This window comes from Montipora foliosa, chromosome 2, assembly GCF_036669935.1.
Source record: "Montipora foliosa isolate CH-2021 chromosome 2, ASM3666993v2, whole genome shotgun sequence".
NCBI lineage: Eukaryota > Metazoa > Cnidaria > Anthozoa > Scleractinia > Acroporidae > Montipora > Montipora foliosa.
In genome coordinates, this window is record NC_090870.1 from 13895691 (window position 1) to 13918519 (window position 22829).

The 22829-nt window shown below is 39.6% G+C and overlaps 3 protein-coding genes across 4 annotated transcripts in view; all 3 read left to right on the forward strand.

Moving 5' to 3' along the window:
- The first annotated feature begins 23 nt into the window (after window positions 1-23).
- Window positions 24-16318, forward strand: LOC137991203 (myosin-2 heavy chain-like). Its single transcript, XM_068836317.1, has 4 exons — window positions 24-133; window positions 11089-11150; window positions 12421-15085; window positions 15119-16318. Exons 3-4 carry the CDS (start codon window positions 12428-12430, stop codon window positions 16316-16318), a joined length of 3858 nt encoding a protein of 1285 aa, XP_068692418.1. The 5' UTR covers window positions 24-133; window positions 11089-11150; window positions 12421-12427.
- A 113-nt stretch (window positions 16319-16431) lies between these two features.
- Window positions 16432-20573, forward strand: LOC137991204 (uncharacterized). The gene is made up of 3 exons (XM_068836319.1): window positions 16432-16461; window positions 17397-17576; window positions 18920-20573. Exons 1-3 carry the CDS (start codon window positions 16432-16434, stop codon window positions 20075-20077), a joined length of 1368 nt encoding a protein of 455 aa, XP_068692420.1. The 3' UTR covers window positions 20078-20573.
- A 1850-nt stretch (window positions 20574-22423) lies between these two features.
- Window positions 22424-22829, forward strand: part of LOC137992510 (golgin subfamily A member 2-like) — a 50035-nt gene continuing 49629 nt past the window's right edge. For both annotated transcript variants that reach the window (XM_068837878.1, XM_068837879.1), the window contains exons 1-2: window positions 22424-22507; window positions 22599-22733. In XM_068837878.1, the coding sequence (XP_068693979.1) occupies window positions 22460-22507; window positions 22599-22733 (183 nt within the window). In that variant the 5' untranslated portion in view covers window positions 22424-22459. The remainder of the gene's footprint in view (window positions 22508-22598; window positions 22734-22829) is intronic.

Genomic DNA, 22829 nt, shown 5'->3' on the forward strand with positions numbered 1-22829 from the left:
TGAATTATACCCGTTTGGTACCAGGAACCTTTAAAGATTGGCTTCAACAGATGCATGCATCATCATCAACAGATGCATAGTGCACTGAACAGAATTCGGATGGAATGAAATCATCACCAAAACCTCCATACGGGTAAGGGAGGTGGTGTATCATTCGATACTCACCAGGCTGTTTCTTAGGAATAACCCCTAATGCGGAGATTATCATGTTGTCTAATGGGATGTGAATAAAAGGGCCTCGGATACGCCCCTCACAAATTTCCTTATTCAGCTTACAGTCAACAATCTCTGGATAGTGCAATGCTGACTGCAGATTCGATGTAAAACCATAAGCAAAACCTGATACTAGCTCCTGAGAGAGTTGAGCATCATAGCCCTCTAAATAGACTGCCAGCCTCTCAACTAGAACTGGTGTTGAGAGTGCTTTGGTTGTTAAAAAGATTGTTTTTTTCCCTTGGCCTGTTGATTGTTTTGCCTTAATGCACTTGGTAGTGAGGTGTGACTGCTCACACCGGAAGCATTGATGTATATAGGAGCATCCGTGGCACTGGATTCCCTTAGGAAATTTCCAGCAATACCCGTGGGGAACGAAAACACCCTCGTGCGTAGCTCTCTTTGGATTGTTATTTTGCTTGTCCCGAGAAGAATGGGATGGTAACCAAAGCTCGGAACGAATATGATATCAAGGGGTACCCTGGGATTGCCGAAGCTTAGGATAGTTCTCATCATAAAACGTTCAGTTCGCATCCATGCTGGCCATTTCCCAATGACAGAGCCATATTTCATTACGGCTGGGGTGTATTTGGGGGTCCGTTCTGTATAGATGGCTACGTATGTCTGGATTACAGACGTCCACTGATCAATATTATTTATCGTTTGCCTCTTTGAATATGAGGCAAGCACAACTGAAGGTTGTCCCTTTTATTTGTTTTAAACTTAGTATAACGTTCCTCTTCTGTATTATTGATACTACTGCTGATTAGCCACGCAACATCAATATATTCATTTGCCCATATTTGGTTTTTTACTTTCTCGGGAACACGGTTACTTAGAGGAACTGCTTCGGAAATAAAAGTGTTCTTACCAGCAGATGCTGGTTTGTCCTGGGGGCCAATCACCTTGCCAAGGCCTTTCGCAACCGTGCTTTGTACTGTGTCTACTGCCAAGTCGCCTGGCTGGTTTTCTGTATTTCTGAAGGGGGTAGTTTCTAAAGAAACTGTGGTGCTGCGTCGGTGGGGAAGTAGTTTACAAAAATTTGATTTTATCAACGGAGTTGATAATGTAAATTGGCCACCGTTCAGAGATTCTAAAAGCTGACGTTTCGAGCTACTTATTCGCTCTGACGAAGGGCTAACGTTCGAAACGTCAGCTTTTAGAATCTCTGTGCGGTGGCCAATTTACATTATGAACTCTGCTGACAAAACCAATTTTTTGTATACCTCCTTCCAAAAGATCCTCTTATTTGGTTTCCTGGGGCTTCGAGTCGTTTCGCAGCCTCAAGGCTAAGAGATAAAAGGGGAACGCAAAGTTTGACCAGTTGCTTTTGGAAACTAACACCGTTACATCTCTCTGTTACCGGGAAGAATAGCTCGCGGTGAAATGCACACCCCAAATTCAATCTCCATTGGGGAAAGGGTTTTTAGTATGTCAATAGCAAGGATGTCCTCACATCCGCATCTTCGCCTTGGGGCGTGGCTTTCTACGCCAGTCCATATTACAAATTCTCCTGGTTCAAAGTTAATTTTGTAGAAAATGACAAAGGCGAACGCCTGAACGTGGAATTCCGAAGTCCAAGAAAACAATGCTCATGCCAACAACAGAATGAGCGCCTGTAAACAGTTCTACCCGGCGGAGATCATCGGAGGGTTTCGACATGCAACTACAAGAATTTATTTAGTTTACCTTGGTGTCATTGCAGTGCCTTGGCAACTATTTATTCGAGGGTCAGAGCATCCGATCATGCCGAGTTTTCAAGAAAAACACAGCGGCGCTGACGAAATTTAAAGGTGGCTCAAACCAGTTTCAACACTTTCAGGACACTGTACTATTAGAAGCATTGACCCTACAACATTGTATCACATAAGAGCAAAGTCATGATGTCATATAAAACACCAATTATTGTTTAACACTATGCGTTCATTATTATGACGTAATCGTAATAGCAACAAGACAGTCTTCTAAAACTCCCTATATTTTATCTTTAGTTGCAGGTATCTCTAAAACGAACCCGGAGACCCCTATTTTTCATAGCTGAAAAGTGATAGCAAGCGGAAGTAAAACTATTCCAAAGTTTTAAAACATTCCATGGAGCATATGTAGAGCTACCTAAAATGATCGTATTTTTATCGTGGCTCTGAATCCACTCCACACAATAATTTATACTTGTAGGGAATTTCATCTCAGCCTGCTAATAACTTTCTAGTAATGAAAAATGGGGGTCACCGAGTTCCTTTTTAGAGATATAAAGGACTAAAGACAATTATAGGGTGTTTATGGATGGATTTCTTGCAGAATGAGTGTATCGTGTAAAGCAATAATTGATGTTTCATACGGCATCATAACAGAACCGTTGTATGAAACATTGTTGTTAAGTCAATACTTTTAGGAGTAAAGTCTCTTCAAAAAGCTGAAACTGGTTTGAGGTACCTTAATGTGAATGGTTTTGAAGGGAATTCACAGACCTGAATGATGATTACTCATTTTTTTAAGTGCTGTGATGACGTATGACCAATTTTTCCTGATCAAATTCCATATCGCATTTCAAAAGGTCTGGATAGTAGCAGGCATATCGATATTTTTAGAAACAACACAACACTCTTTAAATTTAAAAACATGTTTTGACAGAAACTTCTGTCATCTTCAGTTTAAATTACAAAGTACAGAATTGAATATATAGTGTGAACCAAAATGCTAATTAACTATAAGAACCAAAGGAAACATGACAATGTATTGCGTATACGTTCTTCGCATCTTGAGATACTCGGGTTTCCTAACGGTAGTGCTAACTGATGCAGGGATATTTTGCCCAGTTTAAAACTATGCAGAGAAAGCAGAAGTTAGCAAGTGCTCTTGGTATCCAAAAGGAAAATGGGGGGTAACCATGTATTTTTCAGAGATAATTAAGCTTCAGTTTGGGAAAGAACGCCATACATTGCTTTGCATTTTAAAGCTTTTTACAAATATTGTTGATTAATTATCTTTGAAAAAGTGCGTGGCTACCCCCAATTTTCTTGGATTTCAATAACACTTGTTAAGATCTGCTTTTCCCGCATATTAATAAACCGCGCAAAGTACCTTTGAATTAGAAGGCACCGTCCTTGACATTAAAGGGGCTAGGTCACGCAAGTTAAGGCAATTTCAGCACTGATCGAATGGTCATAGAATTAACTAAAATATCAAAATAACTGTTCAAAACTATCGAAGAACTCTAACAAAACACAGGGAAGCCAAGAAGGGACAAGGATGGACAAACTGGAGAGGATTGAAGTGGATTCAGTTTGGGCAAATTTGAAAAACGTAGGCCTACCTTTTTTCAAATTTATGTCAATCTATATCAAAATGTCATTTACAAAGCTGGAAAATCATTCTCAGTTGTTATGTGGCCGTGATTTTGCAAATGAAAGACTCTTGCTCTGCCAATTTGACGTTTAGAGCTCATAACTAACAAAATTAAACAAAATTACCTATAATAGCGTGACCTAGCCCCTTTAAGTTATTCGTCCCCTTGTGGATATATTTAGTTGTGGGTACCAGCAGGTGCATAACGGACCAAGTGAGGCCTTCTCTACCATCTGATCGAAAAAAGTAAAGTAACTCGAGAGGATTATCAAGTTTTAGGTTATCTTAGGCAACTAGGAGTACGCTTTAAATTAAAAAAAACTTCAACTTATCTTTTTGGCCCTCGTTAAAGTTTATTACTAACTGCATCCTTTTCTGGTGTATGTTTGCGTACAGAACGTGAGTGATCAGCAAACGAATAAAACTACTTCTATCTTCCATAACTTGTAGAGCGGCAAAAGACATCATGTTAATGTTATAAAGCCCGTCATCAATAAAAAAAAACATTTTTTTGCCTGAATTATTCATGCATGTAACCCCTCTATTAAATTCCAACTCGTGAGACTTGCCATCAAACAAGGTTTCGATGTCAATCTTCCTTTCATTGCTGAAAGGACGTCTGTGTCAAATGGCGAAATATTCACAATGGTTACAAACAGGGAGGCGGTGAGTTTTAAGCCCCTTTCATGAAAAAAGCAATAAGAAAACTTACTTGGCATGGTAGACAACAGAAGTACTGTAAATGAAGAATGATTAAAATATAGCCTTTGTCACGTTAGCAAGAATTACCTATAAGAGTGATCTATCTTCAAATATAATTGCCACGTTGCTTTTGGTTGTCATATTTCTTTAGCCAAGCAAACCTTGGTACAAATTAACATGATTTTTTACATACAAAGAACCTTTAAGGTGACTAGGTTTATGTATGTAGAAAACAGCGTTGGTTGCACCACCCACTGCAGGTTCTGGCGGCGCTGTTACTACAAAAAGCAACTCCCCCCCCCCCCCCCCAGGGCTTTTCTACGCAGAGAAAAAGCTTGTTTCTTGACATGTTGAACTGTGTTTTGGCTAAGGTTTGGTCAGGTATCGTTTTGGCTGAATACGGAGTTGCTGTTGAATAGGCCTGACAAAAGCAGCCACTTGCCACTCATCAGTCTTGATCAGGGTACATTACGCGATTCATGCAAAAGGCCTGTGTGTCTCTATTCTTTCCTTTTATTAATACTGTTTTAAAATGTACCAGCAAAATGCATTTTTCATTTAGGCCTTAAATTAAAGTTCCACATAAAATTGAATGTCTAAGATTGGCATTAAAAGTTAAAATCAAGTTCAAAAGAATTCGCTTTAAATTTACATTCAATGAGAAATTGGTTAAACGTCTTATAACATCAATCTCAGTTCTATACGTGTTCTTGGCATCCAAAATTAATTGAACCCGGCTAGGCCTCCTAATACCGCTTTAGCTGCGCATGCTTTTTCGTCTAACTGCTCCTTTAGCTCCTCTACTTTTTCAGCCGCCGGTTCTTTTACGGCTTCAGCTGCTGCTTCAGCCCCGCTTGTAAGAGCCTTCAATTTTTCAGTCAATTCGGCTATCTTGGCTTTCATTTCTTCATTCTCGCTCGTTAGTTTGTCCACTTTCGCCTGTAATTCTTCTGCCATTTTCAATCTGTACTTTGCCAGAAAAAAAAAAGAACAACTGATGATTAAATAGCACATCTGTTGCCGGAAAAAAGAACTTATTTTTTCCAAATCAGTTGTTCCACTAGGCCCTCCTTGCAAAAGATCCTCTTATTTGGCTTCCAGGGCCTTCGAGTCGTTTCGGAGCCATAGGGCTAACAATTAAAAGGGGAGCGCAAAGTTTGACCGGTTGCTTTTGGAAACTAATACCGTTACAGGCGCGGATCCAGGATTTTGAAATGGGGGGTGAATTTTTGCAATAATGTAATAGAACTAAAGCCTGGTTGAGGTGGTTGAGGGATAAGAAAAAAAAAGAAAGAAGGGGAGCTCAGAAAAAAAGGGGGGGGGGGGAAATTCTCCCATTTCACCTCCCCTGGATCCGCGCCTGCGTTACATCATCTCTGTCATCGGGAAGTTCGCTGTGAAATGCATATGCCAAATTCTATCTCCACTGGGGAAAGGGTTTTTAGTATGCCAATAACAAGGATGGCCTCACATCTGCGTCTTCGCCTTGGCCCGTGGCTTTTTACACTAGTGTACATTACAAATTCTCCTGGTGCAAAGTTGATTTCGTAGAAAATGTCAAGGACGAACGTTTCAACATGAAGTTCCAAAGTCCAAGAAATTCAATTCAATTGATCTGTGACGGTGTGCTCATGCGAACAACGGAATGAGAGCGTGTAAACGGTTCTACCCGGAGGAGATCATCGGAGGGTTTCGACCGTGAACTACAAGAAGCTATGTAGTTTAAGTTGGTGTCATTGTAGTGTCTTAGCAACTATTTATTCGAGGGACTGAGCATCGCGTTTGCGGGAAACGTTTTGCCAAAACTTCTTGTTTTAGAAAAAACATGTTAGATTTAGCTTATTTCGTGCCTTTCGCTCAAATTTTTAAAAGGGAGAGACATTGTCAAGTTAGACTAGGAGAATTTTCATGCTTTTACAGCAAGCAGCACTCTCAGTGCTGTTTACCGCTTGTCCTTGGCCCGTTTCACGTAAACTCGATACTAAATGTCTCCATTAACTCGCGGGGTTAGATGTCCGCTGCTAACTTCCCCATTAAAACTTAAATTTGGGTGAGTACACCTTTTTGTGGGAGATCACTGCAAAGAAATATAACAGACGCGCGTGGAAAACATGCTGAGGGCTGGTTTATATGGTAAAATCCGTTCTCAGGTTGAATCCATTTTACCGTCGGTTAAATTGGTGATCCTCATTTTACTTAGGTTGAACACGCACTTAGATGAATTGAAAAAACTTTTTTGGTGCCTAAATTAAGCCTAGAGAATAATTAGGGTAAGGTTAGGATTAGTTTTCTGTGGTTATTATACATGAATATCAATTGACTTATTATACAAAGGTGAAAAATGAAAAGAATTCTGTTAGGCTGAGTATGTTCGTTGCTGTAGTGTTGCGGTGAAGACACAGGACTACAAATCTGGAAGGTCCGTGTTCGAATACCGGTAAGTGCATATATAGTACAGTTCTTTGTTCCCTTAATGTGTTATAATGTTGAGACTGAATGTGTTAATGTATGAATACAGAAACCGATAAGATGATACGAAACATTAAGAAGATGTGTTTAAACTAGGCAGAGTGCATATTCAACCTATTTAAAATCAGGATCACCAATTAAACCCAGGTAAAAACCTGAGACCGAAATTTGACCGACAAAATGTATCCATTAAGCCATTGGTTCATTGTTCAACTCTATGAACCGAAGTCAGTCCATGTTAGTACAACGGAGGCAGTGCCAAGTTACTTTTCAGCAACTACACTTTGAAAATTTAAGGGATTCTAGCCTTACGAAAATGGCAAAGTAATCTTTTACCATTGAAATCGCGGCAGTGAAATAACTGATAGATGGTTTCGGTGGATGCTGTTCAAGATGTCTTCAAACGAGTTTTGTACCCGTTGTCGCGTTACTAGAACGCAATAAACTTCGGCTATAAACTATTTCGGTTCATCTTTTGGTTATAGATTCATTTCCCTTCTTGAAAGTAGACACAAATGATTCGAATGTTGAACTGAAAGTGCTACAATGTAATTTTCAATTATTGAACTTCCTAAAAATATCTTAAGACCCCAAATCTGATAATGTGCTTTTACATTAAGTTTAAAATGAAAGAAATCGGTTTTTTTGTCTCACCCGAACAGAGCACCAATGCCAACGTTCTAACTGATTATTAAGCGTTGCAAGCGTAATTGCGAGCGTTCAATTGATGATAAACAATATCTGCCATTTAAATCCTGTCAGTTTTAAATTTTGTAAGAAACTGGCGTTCAACGGATTTGTTTTACGCTTAACATGGAGGAAAAACTATCAAAGTATATAAAATTGTAAAAGATAAATTAATGAGCTCAACTAACGTTAGCAACGCCTTAGATTTCTTTTAAATGCAGAAACATTATTTCGCCCTCGTCCCTTTCATTTTTAGTGTTTCGGTTAATTTTTTTCTCAATAATACATCAGGTATAACTTGAAACAGTCGTAAAGTACGCTATAGAGTCTTAACCAAGGTAAACACAAAAAACAAGAATAAAAAACCAACCTTTTCTTAATAACAATTAGAACGAGGTCTTTGTCGCAGGGTGCGCTAGCGTCTGATGGCTTGGCCGAAACTTTTGGACTTAAATTTGCTAGCAAATGATCCCAATTGGGTAACTAACACCTCAAAATTAATTATAAATACACAACAATAGAAGTGAAGCCAAACGTTGACATATTAAGTAATAAAGCTTGGCAATGTGTTATTCTAATAACATCTCTCTTCAAACTACCTTTGCAAAAAACGAACTGAAAGAGACTGTGTTTCCTTCGTTTATCTAGAAAATTCTTGGTCGTTTCATCCGAAACAAGGAAGTACAAGCTGTGGAGAGAATTCATGTTTTGATCTCAAAACAGCATCTGAGACGACTGCCTTGTTACTCATAAATGCCTTAATTTCTTATTTGCTTTATGTAAACCTTTGTGTTTTTTTCCTTAGGTTGCTTGCTAAAACTGTACCGCCACCGCAATCTATTTTGTTTTTCTCCCAGAAGAGCTTTCAGAATAAAAAAAAAAATGTCAAAAAGACCAATTGTTTACAATTAATTTCGGTACCTGTTAGGTCTATCATACATACGTAATTTGCGGCCTGTTTTGCTAAAACCAATGGCGTCTTCACAGCGTGCGCATAAATGAGGACTTTGCCGTTTGATATTTAACAGTTTCTTTTTTTATTCTCTACTGGAATTCGGAGGTTAAAACGAGATGAATCAATAATTAACAGACACGGGCAGCTCCAAACTTATTGGAAGAATGCTGATTATAGAGTAATTAATTCATTAAAAATTGTTGGTGAGTTAGATAACTCAATCGGCGGTTCTTGCTGATTAGATGTGAACAGAGCATTTTGTCTTTGACGGTCGTTTTTAAACGACCTATCCGTTTAGCTTTAGTAAATTTTATTTTTTGGAGCGGTTAAGCTTAGTTTGAAGAAAGTGGTCCCTTGAGGTTGTGGTAATGTATTATGCATTACGAAATGCATTGCTCGAAAATTGGTGAGAACTTTGTTTGTTGTAGTTGAACATTGGCCTGCCCTTTAGTACACGAATTTCAGCAAACTGAGTCTTGAACAAATTTGTCTGTTGACAGGAGGAGAAGACTGAAATTACATGCAGGAGAAATACTCGCAGAGCAGAGGCTATAACAAAAAACAAACTCAACATGGGTGTGACTTAAGGTGCCGCAATTGAAAATATTGCTCTCCAATTGAGCCAAATTGTTCTCCTAATTTGGGCTACCGATGAAAGCTGACTTCAAGTATCTTAAAGATATTAAAGACGAACACGATCTGCGTCTAAAGTTTTGTTATCATGGGTAAGCTCGATAGACCCTCTGCAAATGTGGAAGAGATATTTGAGTATCAATATTAACGCTTCCAAAGCCTCGTGTAGATGAGTTTTCATTAGTGCTGGCATCAGTTCAAGCTGATTAGTTTTGTAGTTGGTGGCATCTAAACCAAGAAAATCCAACAGAACGTTTATGCTAATCAGGAGAATTTTGTGTCACAAATACAACCGTTAATTAATAAAACACCTCTTTTGCTTTGCCTTCAAAAATTATTAAGGAGTTGCGTAAAGGAATTTCCCGGCAACGTCGAGTTTCTGAAATGAATGAAGAATATAGGCGATAACATTTGAACTGTATAGTGTTTTTGCAAGGATGTATATGTGATCAGAATACTGTGTTTCTATTGACTGTCAAACTCATGAATTACTGATGAATTTAAAAACAACCAGGTAATTTGCATGTGCTGTGAAACTCAACCAATTTTGATCGTAACACATCTATTATCTCTGGCTCTTAGATTTCGTTAAAAACCAAATTACTGATGATTGACGATATAATATTCAAACTCTGTATGACTAATGTCGAAGATGAGTCCTTATCAGTGAAAATCCGCGTTTCGCTTGACGACTGTTTACTGAACAAGGTGAAACGGAAAAAGGTCGCAGTTCTTCTGTAAATGCGGAAAAGGTAGAAGAAAATGAAAAGCGAAAACAAAAAATTCACCTTGGTGGCCAGCTCAGTCCACTTCATACGCTCAATATCAAGCTTGTGTCCAGGGTCTCTTTGTCGACCCTGGAAACGAGGTTGGCTCAATATCATCCTATTTACGATTTTTCGTGACGTATATAGGAACGTCAAACTCGCTGACCTTGTGACCAATACCATAATCCATTCAACAACATGCACTAAGTCTGCAGCCTCTTGTAACCTGAGGCCGGTTGCGCGAAGCCTGCAGCTGGTTAGCGCTAACCGTTAGTTAATGGGTACCAGAGCCTATAGGTTTCCATGGTATTTGACTCTGGTTGGCGCTATCCATGCTTCGAGCAACCCGGGCCTGGTTATCTAGCTACCTTATGTATCCCTCATTATAGTGTCTTTGGTTAAGGCTGGTTAGGAATTTACAGTACAAAGTGTTCGATGAAAACTGTGTCACTCTATTAAAGTAGCTGATGATTTAAAGACTGGTCAATTTATATTTGCCCCGTCTTCTACACGTTATACAGTACTTCCCTTCGAGTTGCGAAATCAATCGTGATGGATCTTTCCTCAAATTTTGGATCAAACTGTTACGGATACAAAACAATTCAACAATCGCTGGAATCTTCGAATCCAAGTACTCAAAGAGACTTTGGTTTGTCACCTACTGTAATATCACTACTTTGCTGGTTCTTGTCTTGGACTGCAAAATGCATCTGTAAGTCTTTTTTGAAGAAACAGTCGCTATCTAGTTTCACAAGGAAACGATTGGTGTTCATTGCCAGTTTCACGACATTACATGGTGCACCGTTCTGAGCACAACTGAACAACTTTTGAACGATTTCTTACACAACTCTTTTGAGAAATAATAAAAACATCTTGACTTTAAGGGTACTGTTGTTGGCTCTAGTAAATTATTTAAGGTGTGAATAAGAAAATGAACCAATCTTTAAAAGAAAAAATTATTCGTTGTGTTTAGATGAAATATGTACAATGCATGGTGTGAAACATGCCAAAGAGCTCAGAATCACAGATTTTGCGGTATGCCGCAGATTTGAGCTCCATTCTCTTGATGATGCGTCTTTCGGAGGATGAAACTCAAAGTTGTTTCCTTAATGATGGTTTGTTTTGATTTATGCTTCCTGGGCGACCAATCACCACATCTAATTTTTCCCACAACCAGTATTTTCACTCAAGTCTGGATTGTTGTCTTCAAGCTAACACTTGAACTGATTTGCGTCCGGCTGACAACGAATTGTCTTTGTTCAGTAGTATCATGCCTACATGACTGAAGTAGTTTCTATAAGATTTCTGTCTCAACAGACTCCTTGTGTTTTGTCATCAATGCTGTGAAGAGTTGTTTAAATCATCGCGAGTTTACTGAGGTGAGTGCCTTTGGCACATTATTCTTGTACAATTTCTAGAACTTGATATCTTAAGTAATTATTTTCTAAATATCTTTGAGAACAGCAAAGATCTCTTTGCTTAACTGAAATATTGACAGGAAAAGTGTGAGGTCGAATTTTCTAAACATGTACACTGGGAAAGAATGCAAATACGTATGTTAATGCGACCGGTTAGCCTCACTATGAAGCCAAAATTATTTTGAATTTTTTCTTTTATGTTCGAATCCAGTAACGCAAGAAGAAAAGACTAATCTGTTAGCAGCAGCCCTTATGCATTTCTGATATAAACGCTTACGTTTAAATATATCAAAGAAAACACTGACAGAGGCGTTGTTGATAATCTGTTGGAGTCTATGTCATTTCCATTTTCATTTCCCTAAACTTGCTTGTAATAGACCAATTTCGATAAATTAAAATTGAAAATAACGAAGCTTGAGAATAGATTACGGATTTCTACGAGGTCTTTCGACGGCTCCTCGAAATGATAACGGAAGATTAATTCACCGAAAATTTAGCTTTTAGAATAGCATTAACAACAAGTATCCTCGAGTCATCACTGAAAAAAAAACATTCTTTCAAGATTTAAATAGGTAAATTGGACACAGTGTCTCGATACCATTCACAGGCCAGACCGTTTAGCAGCAATTGACATGAGTTTAGTTATCCTTGCTTGTGTCCTCTTGAGGGAAGAAGGATACTGTTTTCATTTCATTTCTTTTTGGGAAGCCCAACGTATTCCAGACAGTTTCAAACACTTGTCAAAAATATATCAAATCATTTCTCGCCAGTGAGCATTTTCAGCGAGAAGTGTAAAAGTCAGTGCTTGTGACATCACTGAACTATTCTCAAGTCAGTTTGTCACCCGATTATCGATGATGTCAGCTTCGCTCGACGAAGTTCTAGTGTATGACTCCAGTGTATGTTCTTCTATCATTGATGGATTATTAACATTGTCTCAATGGGTGAGTCACGGTCGTCCTGAAAAGGGGCCTTGCTTACGACCCAGGTTCACCGTGGGTTTTTACAAAGATGACAGTATAACGGGACTTTCAAGGACTCAGTCGGACGATCCACCTTTTCATGTGTTTTTAATTTGTCCACAATTATTACTTACCATTTAACCACAACACAACATATGATGATGACGATGACCAGTTTGGTTAAATAACTATGTCAATCAAAGCTTTTTATTTAATGAAAGAACTTCTCATTCAATGATGGGTGTGATCTGTGATCATTTTTACCATAGTTGAACGATGGAATCCGACGAGGAACTGCCTGACCAGCGTGAGGAATACTTAAGCGAGTTCCCTCCTGACGACGTGGCCCTCCATTTAGAAAAAGACCTTGTACAACTAGGCCTCGGCTCAGATATTTATGACGAGACCACCTACAAAGAGTTGGCAAGTGAACGAGATGATCTACGACAAAGATACGAAAGGGAGCGAAGAGAGAGGGAAAGACTGGAGATGAAGTTCCAAGAAGAATATGACCAAAAGGTGTATTTTGAAGGAAAGCTGTCTGGGCTCTCACGGAACATTTCGAGCTACGAAGACGATCTGCAAGCATTACGACTTGAGAACGGACATCTTAAGTCACAGTTTGAACAGATAAGGTCAGCCTTACAAACTTCAATAGGTGCTGGTTCGGCCGGGTTAGCACGGGCTGGATCTCTTGGCCATCGTGATGTTATTGGGGTCAACCTAATTAGCGAAACCTTGTCCGTTCCAGAGAACTCTGAGATTTACAAGCAAGAGGTTTCCCTCTTGGCGCAAGAAAATGTACTTTTTAAACAGATCATTGAATTTATCGACAATCTCGAGCAAAGCAAAGCTGTACTGGAAGAAAAAGTGTCTGCACATGCACAGAGCAAAGAAAGGCAAACTTTGCTAGAAAATGACGACGTTCAGAGGCTAGAAAGAGAAAAATCTGGACTTGAAGAACGCGTGAGAGATTTAGAAAGGGCGCTTGGTGAACAGGAAAAATTGATAGACGAGATTCAAAACAAGGCTGAAGAAAACTTAAGGGTTTACAAGAGGGAGAGAAATGTTTTGGAAAATGAATTGCATTCCCAATCTTCTGCCTTGAACGATTACGAAATGCAGATATCCCTTATGAAGCAATCGCACGACACGCAAATTCAGGCGATGGAAGATAGGCTCGAGTCCGAAATTACCACCAGTAAAGAATTTCAAGAGCAAAACAAAGAAATTTTGAGAAATATTCGTAGACTGGAGGAAGAAAGACAGGAACTACTTCTAAGGATAGAAGAAGCTTACCAAGCAGAAAACGAAGTTGTCGAAAACAGGGTTTGTCTGGAAGAAACGTACTCGCGGGATATGATGGAGTTGCAAAGAGCTTTAGAAGAAGAAGTTCAGACGAAAACAGAACTGTCTGTAGAAATCGAACGCCTCATAAGCGAGTTAGTGGAGTCTGAGAAAATAAGGAAAGAGATGGAAGCTAGATTCCTTCAAGAAGGACAAAAGTTGGAAATCCCATTTGATACAGAAAGAAAAGTGGTTTCTTTAAATCTGAATGGCACACCGATTAATCAAGTGGTGAGGCAGACAGACTCGCCTCAGCACACATATCCAGGTTCACAAGGTCTCCCAAGTGAAACTCAAATGTTGAAAAAGGAGGTTGACTGGAAAATGAAACTAACTGAAGAAGTGAGGAAAAGAGAAACACTCGAAGAAGAAAATAAGAAGCTTCTGTATCAGATTAACGACCTATTGGAGAAGAATGCTACTGAAAGAGCAATCCCTAAAACTAGCGTTGACGAAACTATTAATTCCCCTGTTGGCAAAACGCCGTATTCGTGGAATGCTAAAAGAGTTAAAAATCTAGAAACTGAAATAGTAGAGCTCAGAGAAGAATGTCGGATTCTCGAAAAAGATGCCAAGAAAAAGAAGGAGCTTGAAACTAAAAATGCAGAGCTGTCTGAAGAGATTGAGGATCTTACTGCCAAGAAAGACGAAGCCGTACGAAAGCAGAAGGACTTAATGAGAGAGTTAGATGATTCATTGTCGTCCGTGAAACAGAATGAAGATAAAAACAGAAGACTCATTGAAGAAGCTGACACTCTTTCAGGGAAAATTCGGCAAATGGAGAACAACTTCAGAAATGAGAAGGAAGATTTAATAAGAACTTACTCCAAGAACAAATCGTTAGAAATCAGCGAACTGTTGACTGAGAAAGAAGCGATAGAACAAAAGTACAATGAACAGGTAAAGACTAACAGAAGCTTAGAGGCTGAAATAGACTCCTCTAAGAAACGGATTCATGACTTAGAAAAACAAAACGAATGCCTGCAAAAGATGCAAGGTGAGATTACTAATCGTTTCACAGAAGATTTAAATTATGAAAGAGGAAGAGCTGCAACCATGAATGATGAATTGGAAAAGAGACTTGTTGTCTTTAAAAATCATACGGAACAACTTGAAGCAGCTTTGTGCGAAAATAAAAAGATGTACGATGAGGAGGTTCGGAAGTTGGAAGAAGAAAAACAGCGAATCCGAAACGAACTTCTGACGGACAAGGAGACGTACAGAAAGCGTTTTGAAGAGGAGAAGCGATCTATGGAAAGTAGAATTAATGAGGTAGAGACAAAACTTAGGCAGCAGAACTCGATTGGTAGCGAACCTGTAGCGACAACAAGCTATTTCGGTAAAAATGAAAGCTTTGGAAACGGTACTGTTAGCCAACCTGGCAGGGGTGTGTCCACTGAGACAATATCAGATTTTAAAAGGCAGGTGGATATTCTTGGAAGCATGAACAATGAACTGCAAGAAACGCCCTTGAACACGGAAAGAGAGCACCTCCGAGAAATCGATGCCTTGGAGTTGGACAACAAGAAAGTTAAAAGTACAATAGAGGAAGATTTTAGACGAAAAATGGATCCGAACGGAAAAGGCGTTGGAGTGAACGAGGAGAGCAGCAAAGGGAAGGTCACTTTCTCAAAGGCTGAGGTTAGTGATCAACGCCCTTTCTCAGACAAGAGTGCGCCTGAGCACATGGAGTACTTAGTAAGAGACTACAAAGAACAGATGGACGATCTCAAAGGACAGATAAAGCTTCAAATGGAAGCCTTTGAGAACGAAAAGCAAGACCTTAGGAGACAATTACAGGAAGAGAGAAATTCTACTTTGCGAAGCAAGATGAATGAGAGCTCACTACTTCACATCACTATCCAAAAACGTACAGACGAGGTGAAAATTTTGAGACAGGAAAAAGTAAATCTCTTAAACAGGCTGAAAAAGGAAAAGGGTTACAATAAGAAACGAGAAACCGAGTTCTCTGAGAAGGTGTCAAAAATCAGAGAGGAGTGCGAACGACTTCGATGCGAGAAAAATGAAGCTCAAAAATCAGTTATTGACCAAAGGAGAAAACTGGCCGCAACTGAAGACAGAATACAGAGTATGGAGGAAAAGCATCAAATGGAAATACACCAGCTAGAGATTAAATTTGAAAACAAGAAAACGAAGCTCGAGCAAACCATAGTAACAACAGAGAGTGAGCTAAAAGAGGGTCTGCAAATGGAGTATAGAGCACTTTTGAACAAAGAGAGAGAAAAGTACGAGGATACAATGAATGATTTGAGAAAAGAGATCGCTTCTCTGCAAGAGCAGAGACGAAAAATCCAAACGAAACTTTCTAGTCAGACTTCTCGGACTTCCTACCAATTTATTACGAAGAAAAACTGGTTAAATGTACAGTCATTTCACAAGTCTCCATCTAACGCATATTCGAGGCCTTTTAATGGGATAAAACAAGTGGAGGATAAATTGCGTGATCTGGAGCGTGAAGTGGAAACATTAAAGAGAGAGAAGACAGAGATCAAGCTAAATTATAGACAAGAGAAAATTCAGCTTCAAGCAGAGTTTGATCAACAAATAGTTGGACTTGAGGAGAAGTACAGAAGGCAGATTGACGGCTTAAAAAGAAGGCTCCATGAAGCTACAATGCAAGCTCAATCATCCATGCTCGTGTCCAAGAAAGTGGTGAGTGTGAGTTACTTGAGATCTTTTTTGTTAATGAAATCAGTTGCAAACTGTATCAAATGCTTAAACGGCTTTCGTTTCTACGTTACATTCACATCGATTTATGCGAGGAAGAATTGGTTTGCTGTATTGCCTGCGGACATATAGTTCTGCTCTAGGATGATATTTTTTTTCACTACCAAAAGCTAAGGGATTATTCTCTCACTTGCCCAATCCCTAAACAGTTTAACGAGCACATAAAAACTTGTTATATCCGAATAATGCAGGAAAGAGCCTCTTCACAGCCTAAGGTACTGGCATTTTAGCCCAAAAAGGACTGTTCAAATATTATTTTCCAGTTCATCCATCGACGATTGACATCAGCAGTTGCATAAAAAATTAACTCATTTTTGAAGAAGGCTTTGAGGCTCGATCCATTGCTAATCTCAAAACTGTTTCTTAAGGACGATGCCTACTAATTCAAAGATATTTTGCGCCGGTTTATGATTATGCAGGAAATGTAGATCTCGACAAGTGTCATTGAAATCCAAAAAGGAAATTGGGGGTAACCACGCATTTTTCCAAGATAATTCATGAATAATATTTGTAAAAAGTTTTAAAATACAAAGCAATGTATGGCGTTCTTTCTCAAATTGAAGCTTAATTATCTCTCAAAAATGCATGGTTACCCCCAATTGTCTTTTTGCATACCAAGAGTAATTACTAAGATCTACTTTCTCCGGATAGTTTTAAACAGCGCAAAAATATCCCTGTATTAGTGAGCATCACCGATAGGAAACTCGAGTATCTCGAGATACGCAGAACGTATGCGCAATAACAATGGTAGGCACCGTCCTTAATGCGATCAGTTTGGTAATTCGACTGTTAGTAACATAGGTGACAAATACTCCTTAATTTTGATCGCGAGATTTCAGCGTTAATTTATAATTGAAAATTACGATGTTGCCATGGCAACTTTCCTACATTGCCAAAATGGAGTCAAATGGTATACTCGTGAAAATAGGGAATAATTTCACATGCATTTTGTCCAAGATCAAACAATTTCCCTCGCCTAAAGGCTCGGGAAATTATTTAATTTTGGAGGAAACGCGCGTGAAATTATTCCTTAATTTCACTCGTCACCTCCTACAATCTCATGATAAGTGTACGTTGTGCCTTTTTATTAGGATGTGTTCTGAAACTACACCTTAATACGATACTTAACATACCTTTTGATGCTCCATAGCAGGATCGTTCCCGTCGTTCTTCTATTTACTCATTAAATACCACCGAGCCAATAAAGGACCAAGATTTCTCGGATGAAACCGTGAGCGGTCTGCAAGAAATAGAGTTGAGTTTGCTTAAGGACAGAATGAACGACAATGAAGAACGCGAGGCTCGATCTCTGGGAGCAAAAAACAAAAAGGTAAGAGTTATACTTGCATTTTGCTCCATTTCATGTTTCACATTGAATTCCTTGGGGGACGCTACAGAAAGTTTATCAACTGAACTTATTTGTTAATTTTTTTGAGAAAAAGGGAAATTGAAGAACTCAGAGGAAAGGGAAAGGCGTAGAGAGCCAGTGATCCAATTTAGCTAAGTAAGGAACCAATAAGCGCAACAGAGCAGTGTAGACTCTTTGGAACAGTTGAAAAAACCCAATCGCGATTTCTCGTTACTGTAGAACCAATTAACTCGATCGAGCAAGCAGAAAAATAACTTATTAGCCCAATAGGACTGATTTCAGACCCAGTTTACTGAGGCGACCACAGTAGAACACTAACAGACGAAATCGAACTGAAGTAGTAGAAAACTTACCCGAATCAAGCTCCGCCAGTTATATTATCTTGCTCGTGGCCTGGCTTTAGTGTCGCCATCTTGTATTGCCTCGTTATAGAACAATTTCACTGATTAGGAGTTGAATTTGCTGACCCTGCTAACTGGCACTCGGTAAAGACTCCCTCTCTGGATTCCTTTTTATGTTTAGAAAATATCAGTTACGCGATGGAACGCCATTAATTAAGGAGGCCTCGGTCACTTAATGGAGGTTTCAAAAAATGACTATTTTGGTAATCTAGCAAAGGGCCCCTGAAGAGTGATTGAAGCAGGTTTGTATTTTTGTGCTTGGCCTAGCTCTATCCTCTTTTGTTTGTTCACTGCTTTGGTACCTGCGTCCTCCTTTCGTCAAAAGCCATTAAAACTGAATTAAGACTTTTTGGTGAACGACCTATCAGGAACTGAAAAATCAAAGCGTTAGTCAAGTGCATTTGAAATGTTTGCATCGCAATCTTAGCCACCAGGGGCCGGTTCCTGAAAGGTGTAATAACCCTATTCCAGGGATAAAGGTCCCTGGAATAAAGCACATTTATCCCTGGAACAGAGTTATTACACCTTTCAGGAACCCGACCCAGGTATTCACTTTCATGGGAAGAATTTGACCACTACTTTCTTTTGCGTGCATACACTGTCCAATCACGTGCCGACAAAAACAATTTTCGGCTTTTGATTGAATAATCCACGAGTATGAAAGAATTTCATACGCGTCCCTACATTATGTTCATATGCTTGCCCAGATTATGTTTAAATCAAAACAGGCACCACTTTTCTGGACGCTAGGAAAGTGGAGTGGAAGAATAGGATTAAGTAACAAGTATTACTCTCTTAGGATCCTTACTGTAAAGTTCATATATATCTCTAACGTAACTTTGTTTTCCAAGTTTATTTTCATTGTCTTCTAAGCACCTTTCATCGCTTTTTTTTTTGCCACAGACTGCAAATGTGCGGTTTTCTTCGAACTCGGAAAGAGGCCGTGATCGAGGACGTATCCTAAGAAGACTGTCATCTTCAATGCTTGAACTCAACTCGACTTCTAATCTTCCAAGTGGTTCGTTTGTAAAGTCCAATGGTGCTTTAAGTTTCGAGAGCGTGGAAAACATTAGAGAAGCAAGGAAAAGGGATTCCTTTTTGAGCCAGTCACAAAGTGACCTCCGTTTTCTTGGCAAAGACTCTAAGGCTAGAGATGATCAGCTCTTGGGCCGTCGTGTTTATGTTGACAGGGGCTCTCCATCCTTGTCACTTGGGCGCCAAGAAATTATCCTACCGCATTTCCAATCGCTAAGTCGTGGAGAACCTTTGAGTGGTTTTGAAGCCTTGCGAAACAACGAGTATATGCACCCGAGAAGTGAACAAGTCTTCATGCCATCAGTTGGTATTATTGGAGGTCTTTATCAAGCAAGAAGAGGAGGACCTGCTGCATTGTCCATTGGAAGTTACAGTCCCCGTGGCTTGCGTCAGCAGCACCATGGTTCTGGCTTTCAGCGTGTTGTGACACGGCACGACGATGCATTGCAGGGTGTTGGTGGGAAATTGGTCCACAATGCACGTCTCAATAGCACTCAACACAAAATTCAGGACAATTCTTCCGCTTCACATTTACAGCAAGCCCCAGATGGTATTGTATATGCTGGTAACTCCGAACGGAGCAATCCTAGTCGAGACACTTCGGATAAACGCTTTCACCAAAATCATCTCGATAACTCTTCTTCGACGGTTTTGCATCACGCCTCGGTTGGTATTGGTGGTGACTTTGAATCGAGGAAACACAGTGAGGCCTTCTTAGCTGACTACGCACAAGATGTCGAGTCTGAAAGCAAATCAGAACGAGCCATTACAGTCGATGGTAGTGGATCAGAGGAACCACAAACAAATGCAGTGGACATCAATCCGAAGATGATGGTTTCGGAAACTCATTTTCCTATTGAAAGGAGTACAACCTCTGCACAACAAAATGACATTGAGGCAATACAAGCAAATCACCTCACTAGTGAGCAGGTTGATGAACCAGACACAGAGCAAGACGACCATGTTCTATCCTCGCCTTCCAGACCACCAGCTTCCCGAGAAGCTACAGACAGTGCACAGGCTTAAGACCGTCATCACTATATGTAAACCTTTTTTTGTTTCGTTGAAATTAAGGGAGAATTCTCTATCATCAGCAAGAAGAGGAAAACGGAGAATGTGTATTGATTAACAAGAAATATCCACAGTGGTTAAAACTAGTTTTAACCAGTTAGTTATTGTGAAAAATTTGTTACAAATTATCGTATCACTGTTTGTGGTTTTAATTTTGTTTGATTTATTTAACATTTTGATGGTTTTTAGTGCCGGGTGCTTTATTTTTTATGTTCACTCTGATGATTCTTTGCCTTCAGTAGCTTCAGTGAAGTGGAAGAATTAAAAATTAGATGTAATATTTTTACAAGACATTAAATACAATGTGTGAAAATTGTAGTGTCAGATGAAGTTAGATTTCCACTTTTGGAATGCAGAATGTAACATAACAAAATAATTTTTACTTGTAAGATGAAGCGACGAGTCGCACGATGGGATTACACATTGCATTCAGATTTCGTTATTTTTTCCAGACTCCTTGCAAGGATATCATATGGGTTTGAAGTGATTGGAAAGATGTCTAATAACTCTGTTCATACCATACTTGGTTCCTCCTGGGGCACTTTTCAATAAAAAAAATTCACACGTGCGTAATTCAACGGTTTTTCCCGCACATTCGAATGATTTTCCAGCCAATCAAAGAGTGCCACGTGAAGGGTGTATGACAATTGGAGACTGTCCACAAATAGCGCTGATAAACAGTATTTAAGTCTAAGTACCCATTTTAAAACGGTTAGCTTTCAATAACTCTGATTTAGAGTCTGCAGTCTGCAAGTGTTAGACACCGCCACGTGACCGAGACAACGGAAGCAACAATTCCGTCCTACATATCCTTGTCAGACGAATCAAACTGAACTACCTGTTCCAAGTATTTTGGTAGGACCGAATCAGACTGGACCCTTCCGTTTTACGTCAAGCCCACATTTTCGGAAATTTTAGCAGAATGGAGAGCGCCCCTGGGAGAAAGGCAATGAGCTCCTGGAAAAATGAATGTGAAAAAAAAAAAAAAAAAACAGTCAGTAAGAGCCACGATGTCGTAAACTTCGAAAGGGAGCTGGACAATCTGCGAGCCAGCGAGCCATGCCAATTCACGCGCATTTAAGTCTAAGCGCCCATTTCAAATAGCGCTGATAAACAGTTCTTAAGTCTAAGCACCCATTTTAAAACGGTTAGCTTTCAATAACTGTGTGACTAGCATGTTGACTCGCATGGCTCGCCGTGTTGGTTCGCATGGTTCGCTGGCTTGCACATTGTCCTCACTCATTCAGTACATCTACAACTTTTCCATTTTTATCGGGTTTCTTGTAAAACCACTCTACTTACTCAAATTTATGTCAGTTTGTGTTTTGGGAACACCCGGCGGACTACCCGAAGAAAAGTTTTAAAAGGTGGTCCATAACAAAACCAGTTAGCCGTTAAGTAGAAGGTCAGTGTATCTGCGCCATCACTACTTCTCATCGTCTTCAAGATGTAACCGTAGGATCAGGCATGAGTTTCTGGAAAGTTACTAAACTTTAGCTTTTCCGGCTTATTTGGAGAGCCATTTACTAGAGAGCGATTTAGTATCTCGTCTTTGTGAAAAGGCAAACGACAGCCCGCTGCTCGTCATAAATGCATGACAACAATTCTCTTATTCTAACTTGTCTCTATCTTTGGGGAGGTTACTTGATATCTGCTGACAAGACGCAAGAAATGCTATACAATTAAACGAGTTTCTATGATTCTTTTGCAAAGCGCAAATTTCAGCCTGACGTTTGCAGTTTGCCGTAAAACGCGATGCTAAGAAATCAGTTGCTTTTCATTGGCGAAAGACGAGGAGAACTGAAAAAATCCAAGGTTCCAAAGCATAATTCGTGGCTATGAACTCATTCAGTGGCATAGGTCGTTTAGCTAGGTAAACTAGGGTGTCTAGAAAACGCAAGTAGATTACGACCTAGAAAACACAGACCTAGAAAACGCAGCCCTAGAAAACACAGAACTAGAAATCACAGGCCTAGAAAACGCAGACATAGGTCTACGAGTCTGCGTTTTCTAGACACCCTGTAAACGACGCTAAAGTCGAATTGAACGGTGGTATTGAACGATGTTTTAATCACCTTTAAAAAACGATTCTTAATGATTTCGCTGTCTTCGAAAGAGCGAAACTGAAAATGTTTGAACGCATGAAACTTTGCAATTATTTGGTTTTTCTTGTCACAAAATGCCCGGCTTTTCTTCGGGGCATTTTGGAACTAAACGGCGTGCTGCTTGTAGTCTTCAGTCACACACCCGCTGTGCATGCTGGGTACTCCGAAAAGCGAGCGAGGCAGCAAAGCCTTTATGTATGTGGCAGAATCAAAATGTCGGGAAAATCTAGGAATGGCTGATGCTGATCGAGAAGAAAAGTTGGCTGCGGCCAGAAAAAAGGTGATAAAATGCCATTGCGTTTTTTCTGTCGGGAAGAGCATTCATCTTGGTTCCTAATGGTGTGATCTCATTTCCCAATCTTGTATTTTAGCTAAAAAAATTTCAACAAAAACGGACACCGTCTAGTCCTACGGTGCGTGAGCTGAAACCTCCTCTTTTAAACTCTTCGATTGACTCACCTAATTCCTCTGAATCGGTGGGGATTCCGCTGACAACAGAAAGCCATGTAAGTATTCTTTGTTTCCCTCAAGTGACAATCGCAGACTGTAGTTAACTTTAATCCTAAATTATTTAGAGTAGTTAGATGCAGTGCAGTGTTCCG